This window comes from Phalaenopsis equestris, unplaced genomic scaffold (assembly GCF_001263595.1).
Source record: "Phalaenopsis equestris unplaced genomic scaffold, ASM126359v1 Scaffold001146, whole genome shotgun sequence".
NCBI classification, from domain to species: Eukaryota; Viridiplantae; Streptophyta; class Magnoliopsida; order Asparagales; family Orchidaceae; genus Phalaenopsis; species Phalaenopsis equestris.
In genome coordinates this window covers 576,875-588,514 of record NW_018165585.1, presented here as the reverse complement: position 1 = coordinate 588,514, position 11,640 = coordinate 576,875, and the positions used below count along the sequence as shown (strand labels likewise).

Below are 11,640 nucleotides of genomic sequence, written 5' to 3'. Positions count from 1 at the left end.
TATATATATATATATATATATAAATAAACCGGATGTCGGCAAATCCATTCCGGCGACCGACATCTCTGTTTTGTCCAATATCACACTTGATACTTCTCCACTCAATAACATAATTTAGAAGTTATTGTGTTGCCTTTTGTAACAAAATTAATATCTTCTAATCATATTTCCTAATCCCATATGTAGTGATGAAAAAAATATAGAATTGAAAATCAAGAACATAATGGTGAAAAAATAACATTCCATTGAGCTAATTTGTAGGAAGAAAATATATTAAAATGTTATTATTGGGGAGTAATATTCATCCTTTCCAATGGGCTTGCTGAAAACATAAAAGTATGCCAATTTTTAAGCAGTGAGAGAGAATATTAAACAATTAAATTGTTTATTAATCCAAACATGGCATCCTGTCGCAAGTGGATATAATTAATTGTTTGCCTTTTAGCATTTGTTGTACGTACTATTCAAGCGGATATATGGGATTGTTTTGAAAGTCATAGGAAGGAGAATGTTGTTGTACAGTTGCACGTTCACGTAGAAGGAAATTAATTTCATTTTTAATGCTATGGAATAAAATAATAGATAAATATATTTTAAGTACAGTTGCATGTTTTGCTACTCACGTCACGTTGTTTGTTTTTTCCGTTGTGCTTCTTTAGGAAATGATATAAAATAGTAAGAATAGATAAATATATTTCACTCCCCTGTTCTATTATGTGAATCTATAAATACTATATTTCTGCACCATAATCATCACCAACAAACCAACAAAGGAAAATAAAGAAACTTCCATACATCAATATGACCTTCTCTTCATACCATCTTCCAATCGCTCTGCTCGTTCTCTCGGTTGCCAGCCACCTTCCAATTCTAGCATCGTGTAGTAGCAATGGCTTTTCTATAGAGCTCATCCATCGCGACTCCCCCAAGTCGCCGCTCTATGACCCCAAATCCACATATTCGTCCCGCATACGTGCGGCAGCTGAGCGCTCTCGTTCCCGTGCCATCTACTTTCGTGATGCCATCCACAAGTCCCGTAGTTCTTCCTCTGCACTTCCCATGGATGATGCCGACAACTTTTACTCAGAGATCACCCCAAACACCTTCGAGTACTTGATGAGCTTCTACCTTGGTACACCAACAAAGAAGATCCTCGCCATCGCTGACACAGGCAGTGATCTCATATGGGTCCAATGCGCCCCGTGCAATGAATGCTACTCCCAAACTGCCCCTCTTTTTGACCCGCAAGCTTCATCTACATACAAAACAATCTCCTGTAATACCGACCCTTGCTCGATACTACCACAAAGCAGTTGCGGCCCCTCCTTGCAGTGCTACTATCAATATGGATATGGTGACAGGTCAATCGTCGAAGGCTACCTCTCCACGGAGACAATAGGTTTTGACTCTACCAGCGGTCGTCCAGTGCAAATCCCCACAACTCTCTTTGGGTGCACCCATCAGAGCAATGGCACTTTTGACAAGAATGATGCTGGCCTCGTTGGTTTAGGTGGAGGAAAGCTCTCACTCATCCGCCAACTCGGCTCTACCATTGGGAGCAAGTTTTCCTACTGCTTGCCCTCGTCAACCCAAACATCTGAAACGAGCAAGCTCAACTTTGGCTCCAATGCAGTTGTCTCTGGCTCTAACGCTGTTACCACACCCTTGATCTCCGGTTCTCCGGACACATTCTACTTTCTTAGCCTTGAGCACATCAGCGTGGCCGGAAAGATAGTCACTGTTGAGAAGCCCACACAGATAAAGGCGTCTGCCCAAGGCAACATCATCATTGATTCTGGCACGACTCTAACGCTCCTTGATGATAACACATTGCAATCCGTGGAGAGCAATGTAAAAAGCAGCGTTAGCCTTTCCCAAGTCACAGATCCGAATGGCGTCTTCAACCTTTGCTTTGATGTCTCTGGAAGTGGGGCTTCTGCTCAGTTTCCAGAGATCACCTTCCAATTTTCTGGTGGGGCGTCAGTGGTCTTGCAACAGTCCAATGCATTTGTGGAGGCTTCTCAAAATATTTTATGTCTTGCAATGGTCTCTAGTGGCAGCACCCCGGATTCTATCAGCATATTTGGCAACATTGCACAACAAAACTTTCATATTGGGTACGACCTTTCCAGCATGCAGCTGACCTTTGCACCGACCGATTGCGCCACAGTCTAAATTTGATTCTCTTGTATAAATTATTGGCTAGTCATATGTCCTCTCTTAATTTTACCATGTACGTTTTATGCTCATACACTATATCTTCCCTTTAATTTTCAAGCAACCTTATGCTCGCTTCACTTTTAATTGTGTTAAATGCATCCACGGTTTCTTTATTTCACTTGTTATTACCTCACTTCTTTGCTTAAGCGCCCGACTTATTCCATAACATCTAATTTCTTTGTGAGGGTCCTATATGCAGTTTTCTTCATTACTTTGCTCCACAATTGTTCAACAAAATTTTTAAAAAGGGAAAGAATAAGCAAATAATTATAACATTATTAACTTAAAGATTAATGTTAATTTTGATGATGATTTTACTCTTAATCATATTCAAGAACATGTAACTATTAATATCAAGTTTAAAAATGATGATAGTAGTCTCATCCAAAAGAAAAAGGTCGCCTTTTTACAAATATTTATCATTGCTATGTTAATTTGCAAGCATTTGAAAGGTGAAGAACTGCCTAACACATTAAGTCATTTCACCATTTTATGAATTATTTAAACAAACATATGCTCAAAAGAAGCTCTACAATCAAAATCATTTACCTTAAGAATTCCCTTGAACTTTTTGACTTAAATGATCTAAATAATGAAGTGCTTTTTAAATCTCAATTCAATTTTACTACATTGTTGGTGTATTATATTTAAATTTAGATCTACTATGGTGTTTCCTTTTATTTCTAACACTTCAAGGTAGAGTGTGGGGGCAATTTGGCATATGCAAGTGCTCATCGATAAATTATAATTTATACGTATATGAGTTCAATATATAAGTTATATGTGCCTAATAAAATGTATTCGTGTGTGTGTGTACACTGAGTCAACTTAATTAAATAAACTTTTAATTATTTTTCCATAAGAAAATATTTTACGTCCTTTTTTAGAGAATTAAAACTTAGATGAACATTGAGTAAATTTAAATTTTGTACATTATTATTGACCAATATGTTGGGGTAAAATGTTATAAAGTATAATGAAGGAAAATGATTAACATTATGATTGGTTAATAAGAATTAATTGTTGCTCATTCAAAAGAAAAAGATATATAAAGAGCGATAATTTTCACTTAATCTATCTTTTTTAGATAAATGATATCTTGTACATTTTTTAAGGATAGCTACTAATTTATGTTTTATTTTGTTAATGTGTATTTACTATTAAGATTGATATTGGCATCTAAAAATTTTTTGAACAATGAATTACATTTAAATTTTGCATATGCATTTTAATTGGTTACATCTTTTCATTCTCAGAAAACCAGGTTCTTTTATATATGTATATTATATAGAATTTATTTCATGAAAATCGACAATGATCTTAGTGTTTAACAAATTAAGCTCGCTCCGAATTACATTGCATAAAATCAATTCAATGATGGGAGACAACATTAAAATTTTGTTTCTAAAAAATTTTGGTGGGAAGAAAAGTTTTAATGGTTTTATTGTTTGTTAACTCGAATAAATTGCTTTACCTTTAACTTAAGCAAACGTTTTCCAAACATTTTTTTATTAGAACTTTGTTTGGTCAGCTGTCATCGTCAACACTATTTCATATGCAACTCTCACCTTTCTATTTACCTGAAGCTTGCCCATAAGTTGTGTTCGACCTTGACACTATTGTATTCATCCTCCAACCTATTCATATCATCCACTTGCTTTATTGCATTTGCTTAGCGAGTTAGTGCTTAACTTACTAGTTATTGATGTGCGTAGATTTAGTGTGTAAATTTTGCAAATATCTTTCAATATTACAAAATGCACACGACAAATATAACAATAAATATGCAATATAACCTCAACAAAATTACATTTTATGAAAATAATTTATCTTTAAAACTCTTTTTAAAATGTCAAATCCCTTTTAAAGTCAACGCAAGTATACATATCGCTCAAGTAATAAAGAGCTATAATGGAGTCCTAGATATCGATCCTACAAAGAAATTGAAAAAACCTATAAGTTAATTCTTAAAATTATTTTATAATTTAAAAATATAAAAATAAAAGTAAAGTGTGAAGTTTGAATATTAACTACTAAAATTAATGCTATGTAAATTGCAGTTGAAAGATAAAGTTAACTAACTAAAAACTAAACTTTCAAAAGTAAAATTATAAAAACTACACAAAGTCTTTGTTGATGGAAGATTCAAATTTAAGAAAGCATCCATCCCCTTTACAATGAGTATATGGATTGTGAAGAAATTAAAATCATTTGAAAATATATATAAAAACTGTTTTGTGCCAAATAGGAGCAATCTTATTCTTTACCATCTTCCAAGTGCTATAAAAAATATTGATTAATCCAGAGTTTGGTCCCAAATTCCGTGGTTAGGCTGGGAGGATCCCGTCTGCCACTCCAGAGCTCTCACTACTCCCTCCCTTAAGGGCTGACAATCTCGCATTAGTTTACAATCAACTAGACCAAATTGGGGATTTGAATCTGTCACCTTAAAATCTCTAATTTTACATCCAACAAAGTATATTTCCCTATTTATTTGCACTCAATTCCATGGATGACATACTCTCCTATGAAATCAAATGTGATTCTCCCCTATTGTAGAAATCATTGCTCTTTTTAGAACATATGTTTCTCAACATGTTTTAACATTTCAATTGGTCAAATAGAAAAGTAAATGAAGATCAATGCTCAAATCATCACATATTATTAACATTTAAAACCAAAGAAAAAAAATCAATTTTTCACAAAACCATATCTCAAAGTAGGGAGAAGGATAAAGAAGACTACTCAAAATTCATGAGAATGAAACGACAAAAAACTAATTTCATATATAAAAATAAGTTTACAAAATAAAAGAAATAAAAGGCAGAACTTATCTCATATTCCTTCCCAAGCAAATCCCTAGAAGTTCTCTCCAAGCCTTTCTCTCTTTACAAGAACTCTCAATTCTCTCCTAGAAGTTTAACGAAGAAGAAATCTCTCACATTCTCTCTCCTATTACAATCCATGAAGAAAATCTCCTAGCCCTTAACTTTTTCTCTTGCTTTCTTCTTCCTCTTACTCTGCTCACTCTCATGCCACTCACACACACACACACACACACACACACCACCCAAAACTAAACTCCTCTTCAAGCCTTAAACTTTCCCTTCCCTCTCTTTTATAAAAGGCTCTTTTATAAAAGGCTGCCTCCCTCGATAAAGAATTCAAAATTCCCTCCAAAATTCTATCCAAAAGTCAACTCTTTTGAATTCAAAAGACATGTCCATTGATTCAGAGACATATCCTTTCATAAAAGAACCTTCCAAAGTGTCTAAATGCATTGAATCACTCAAAGGGGTGCTTAGAACAAGTGTCCATTAAAAATTCGCCCAAAATTGGTCTTGAACCGCCTTAATCCTCAAAATGTCATCTCTGGCGCATCATGCCCCAATTTTGGCGCATCGTGCGCCATTTCTCTGAATTTTAGCGCAACATGCGCCAGTTTGGTGCATCATGTGCCACTTTGTAGCAGCTCCATTATGTTGCTTCGTTTAGCTCTATTTCAGCTCTGTTTCGCCCTTTTTTAGTTGCGTTTCACTCCTAACATATATACGTAAAAAATAAGCATGTAACAACCTTTCTTTAAAGTGTAATTTCATTCAAAACATGTGAGAAATGTAAAATAGATTAAACATAGAAAGACATATCAAAATGAGCCAAGTCAGAATTTTCTTTGTTACTCGTTTTTACTCTAAATTTGCACCATTTTTGCTTCATTTTCTTCTAAAGTTCATTTCTTGTACCTGAAACAAAAAATATGCAAAATAAATTCCTTTAAAGTGTAACATCATTAAAAATCATTAAATTTGAGAATAAAATATATATGAAAAAGTAGGTAATTCTTAGGCGTATCAAAATCCCCAAACTTAAATTTTACTTGTCCTCAAGTACCCCTTTTACTACCTAAAAATATGGCTTACGTTAGAGATTAAATTATAACTTTTATACTTTAGTTTAATAAAAAAATTCTTTTTTTGAAGGCTTTTTTGTGAGTTGTATACCGGATAGAGGATCCTGAAATCCTTCTTTTGTATACCTCTTTTTGACATTATATAATATTGCCTATTGATTTTTTTTAATAGATAGATATAATGTGTGTGAGTAGATATATGAATAGATAAAAAATGAGAGAGAGAGAGAGAGAGAGATGGCCACCAACGACCAGTAAGCGTGGGAGATCGGAATCCAGTTGACATCAGCAGGTTTCTTTTCGATCCCATCTCGGATGAGTTGTGAATTTTTTTTTTTTTTTTAATTTTAGGATCTTTTCAAACCTTTCTTCTCTTTCTCTTTTTTAAGTGATGATTATTATATCTGAATAGCCTTTAATAATTTTAAACTTCATTATCCTCTTCTTAAAGTCAAAATTCCTTACCTTTCTTCACTTTATAAATTCATATTAGTTTATGATTTTTCATAAAGTTTCATTCTTTTCTTCTTACATGAAACTCTAAAATTCTTAATACTTCAAAGATACAATTTCCTTTACTTTAAATAGAAAAACATTGTCTTATCCTTTCATACCAAATAACGTTAACTTTAGAATTAACCTTCCTTATAAAAAACTTTTACCTAAACATACCATAATATTTACAAACAAAAACATAGTCATTTAAAGTTAAACTCTAATCTCCAAGGTCATGTTAAATTAATTTAAAAAAATATACCTAATTGAGGACAAATAAAATTTAGTTTTTTTCTTTTTAAAACAAAATTTTCTTTCCCCCGAACATAAGTTTTTAAGTAATTTAAAAATGGTTTAGTACAAAATTTAGTAGGTGAAAGAAAATAGTAAATGCATGAAAATAAAAACTGACCTGTAGAGGATTTATGATTATGAAACTAGGCTCAGGTATACTACAGGTACTAACTTTAAAAACATACAGGCTTTAGAGCATTAAATGAAACATAATATATTCTAAAGAATTTGTTGAGAATTAAAATCAAAATAAAAAAAACTGAAAAAAAAAGACTAAAATACTAAAAATGAAGAAAAAGTAAAAGAGTATAGTTACTATTACAATTATGTTCACAACACAACATGAAAAATTTTTACTACAGCAGTTCTCAAATAAAAATACAACACATTTCAATCACAAATAACAAAAAAACATAAAAGCAAACTACACTAGACTCATAAAAGTATTAGTCTTCATCTCCTTCCTCATCATCATCATCATCTTCTTCTTCTTCCACATCTTCATCCTGAATAGGAGTATAGGGAGTGAAATTGGGACAAGGAGGAAATTCTACATTGGGCTCTCCCTTAAGATGTCTCACCATAGCATTTTCAAAATCCATATCATACTGAAAATTTCTCTGCTGATATTCATCATTATAAGCATTTCTTGCTCCAATCTCTTTCAACTGACCCTGAATATTAATTATGTACATTTGTTGAATCATGAGTTGGTCCATAATGTTTTCTAATGATACAGGGCGAGAAGTAGATGCCCTTGCAGCTCATATAAAGGGTCTATCCCTTCTTCCCCCTCTAGATTCAACAAATGATTCAACTCTTTGAATCATATGCCTCCCAATAAGATTTTGTGGTTGTAATCTTTCTTTATTTGTATGGGACTCTACTCCTGATTGTTCACATAAGGTGAAAATCAAAGCAAAGTATCCCAAAACACTACCTGTAGAACTACCAGCTATACTTCGAGCATGGTGAACTATAAGTGCACCAACATCTACTGCCTTTATGTTCTGAATGCAATAGTTCAATATAACTCTATCTTTCGTAACATCGGTAAGATGATTCATTGGCAATAATTTAGCAGAAATGAGGTGATGACATACCTTTGACTGGCTAGTCAACATGGAAGCGGGGAAATTAACTATCTTGTTATTCTTAATCTTTCACTCTCCTCTTCCATTAGTCAAAAAAGTACGCACTTCATTCAGTGATGAATCAGTCATCACAGATGCAACATATTCATCAAAAATTACATTTCTTAGCCCATTAAAAGTATTTATTTGATCAGTAGTGAATTCAACTTGTTTATCTCTAACCAGTATGTGGTCATCAGCAGTGTACCTCAAGTTGGAATAAAACTCCCGAATCGTGGGGACAGTTGCTCTTACAATGAAGTAGCATAATCTTTACCAATTTTTGGCAAGGATCAACCTTTCAGTCTGGCCACTCAGCTTTGTAAATGCCCGTTCTTAGATCAATCTTCTGGTCTCCATTTGTGTGTTGTAACTATGTTGGGCCTTGAAGTTAATGAATCTTCATGAATTAAAATCCTCGGACATCCTTCCTCGCATAACTTGGGGAGCCATTGGAAATTCTACAAAAATCCAAATAAATTTCAAACAAATTACTAAATAAAAAATCTAACTTCTTAAGCAAGATTATTTGGTAAGAAACTTTTTACCACTAGTCTTCTTCAGTCTTTTTCATAAAAAATCCCAAATTTTGGATCTTCCATAATGTAGGAAAATTCAATAGTGAAAATAAAAAATTTTTAAGTTAAAGTGAAGCTCTTACCAAGAGAAGAAGGAATCTATGATTTTTAGCCTCCAAAATTCTCTCTACCATCCTCAATAAGAAGCCCTAGGTCAAGGTTTAGAGGTAGGAGACGACCCAAGAAATGAAAATAGATCTTGTCCATGCGATTTCACGGTTTTTTAGGCGATCTAGATTGTTCGGGTATTTAGCGCATCATGCGTCAAGCTTAAATTCACCAAATTTCAGTTTCTGTGGAAATCTGCTCCGTACTGTCTTATGTCAACCTCTAATTAACTCAAATGAACATTTTTAAGCATACATAAACATCATTCTAACACCAAACTTTCACAAACAACAAAAAATTCATATTTATATATAAAATCCGCACTAATACAAACTAACAGTTTTCAAGCCAGCAAACATCAAATTCAGTGTTCTAAAGCAAACCAACATCTTAACACTGAAATCTAAACATCAAAATACAAAGCATAAACAAAGATAGTGCAATAGTAGAAAGGAAATGCACTCTAACTTAACAAACTAACACAAGCAGTACTAAACAAAATGTTCCATGCTTAAATTAATTTCAAACATCTTCTTCACTCTCGTCCTCCTGGATATCTCCCATCAATTGGTAGTGTACATACAATTTATAGAAGGGTCGATATTGAAACTCATCAGTCAAATCCTCTCCAATCCAAGAATGTTTCTTGAACATACGTACCAAACTGTCTTCAATACGCCCAATATGTTCAAAATGTTCCTTTAGTCTCCAATCTACATAATCCAACATTTTAAAATTATTCCTAATCACATGCATAAAACTTTGCACCATTTCCTCTGTCTTTTTGATTCTCTTCAAAAGTGCATTCGAACTATAGTAGGACTGAATAGGTGATAAATTATGAGATTCTTGATTAATTAGCACATTCATATAGTTTTAATATCTCATTCTAGCACTACTGCAGTAGACTTCAATATCCATCGGCTTCCAATGAAGAAGCACATTTTCCCAACTTTCATAAGGTACTTGTGATTGACTGCACAGTAGAAAATAGTAGATGGCTGTCCAAGTCTAGTTGCAGATCCATTCACAATCAAACCTAAAACCAATTTTACAATTATGGCTCTAATATCAACTGGTTTTTCGGTTTGAATACAATAGTTTAAAATAGTGCTCTCTTCGGTTACCCTACTGATCTTCATGGTGGGTAGTAATTTTGATGCAATAAAGAAGTGTCATGCCTGAGAAGTATCATTTAAAAATGATGACGAAAAACTTACATTCCCAACATCTCTAGCCTCCCAATTCGTATCTTCATCTACAAGGTATCAGTAGAGTTCATTCATATTGTCTCTCGTAGGGGTTAAATTTGCATAATGGAAGATATACACATTCTCAATCATAAACATCTCATTTATTCTTGAAGGAGTGAACTGCACAAACTTGCCTCGGACATAGAATGTTTCTTGGTTGATCCCATTAAGGTTTGCATAAAACTCTTTCACAACAGGGACGACTACAATGATAGTTGTGTAGCAAAACACTTCCCAGCGTCTCTGCGCAATAATCTCTTCCACTCGAGTATTCAATGTTTTGAATCCTTGATTCTTAAATCCCATTTCTTTAGTTAGCCTCTTCTTCACCAGAACACGATCATATAATCTGTGGGCATCAAAACTGATCAACTTTCTCTGGTTGAAAATTTGAAATATCACAGTAGTTTTGGAGTGGGAAGCCATTGGATTCGAAATCTAGTGGCTTTCCCTCATTTTCCCCTTAAAATAGACTTAGGATTTGGTTTTTAGGAGTTATAAGGAGAAGAAATTGCCAAAAAATGCCTTTCAAAACATTTAAGTCATTTTCATTGTTGCAACACATCAAGCGCCAGCTCTCTCGAATTTGGAACATCATGCGCAAATCTGGTGCATCATGCGCGAGTTCCAAAAACAACATGATTTTGATTTTGATCCAATAAATTCTCAATTTTTTAATAAAATTAGGAAAATAGTGATGTTTCAAAATATTTTTCTCAAATACACAGACTTCATAATGACCTAAATATAAATATTTGTAAAATATATCAAACACAAAAAAAACTTAAAAGCAAACTAAATAATGATTCATATGGGTTGCCTCCTCCAAAGCTTGTAGTTTAATGTCATCAGCTTGACATTCCCAGTCTCATTTTGGGTGACCCAATATTACAGTTTCTTTAAATGCTAGTCTTTGACTATTAAAATATGGTTTCAATCTGTGCCCATTCACTTTAAATATTTTTCCAGTCATGGGGTATTCAATATTAAGTGCTCCACAGGGATAGACTTTTATAACTCTAAATGACAACCTACACTTCAATTTTTTCGGAAATAATTTCAATCTTGTATTGTATAATAAAACTTTTTGTCCAGGTTTAAAATCTCTTTTTATATCTTCCGGTCATGCCATTCGTTTATCTTTTCCTTATAATTTCTCGCATTATCGTAAGATTCATTCCTAATTTCCTTATGCTCATTCAATTGTAATAATCTTTTCTCAAAAGCTTCTTTCTAATTGAAATTAAATTCTTTTATAGCTCAATAAGCTTTATGCTCAAATTCAACTTTTTGTCCAGCCTTATGCTCATTCAATTGTAAGAGATCAATTCATTTTATTAGGATTAACTCTCCTTTCTAAAATTCTCTTAAGTTCACGATTAGATACTTCTGCTAAACCACTAGTCTGAGGATGATAAACAGTTGAAGTTTTATGCATTATATTATATCTTTCCACCACTCTTGCAATTATTGCATTCCTAAAAAGAGATCCTCCATCGGTAATGATTACTCTCGACATTCCATATTTTTGTAAAAATATTTTTAATTAAAAATTTTGAAACACGCCGAGCATTACATCTAGGTAAAGCAATTGCTTCAATCCATTTTGAAACATAATCCACAAATATATATATATATATATATATATA

General features: G+C 33.2%; 1 protein-coding gene across 1 annotated transcript; it reads left to right on the top strand.

Moving 5' to 3' along the window:
• The first annotated feature begins 801 nt into the window (after positions 1-801).
• LOC110033350 (aspartic proteinase CDR1-like) lies at positions 802-2,175 on the top strand. The gene has a single exon (XM_020737284.1). It carries the CDS (start codon positions 802-804, stop codon positions 2,173-2,175), a length of 1,374 nt encoding a protein of 457 aa, XP_020592943.1.
• The last annotated feature ends 9,465 nt before the right edge of the window (positions 2,176-11,640 follow it).

What these genes read in the sequence shown, in the direction of transcription:
- LOC110033350 (XM_020737284.1), top strand. Translation starts at nt 802, where the DNA reads ATGACCTTCTCTTCATACCATCTTCCAATCGCTCTGCTCGTTCTCTCG.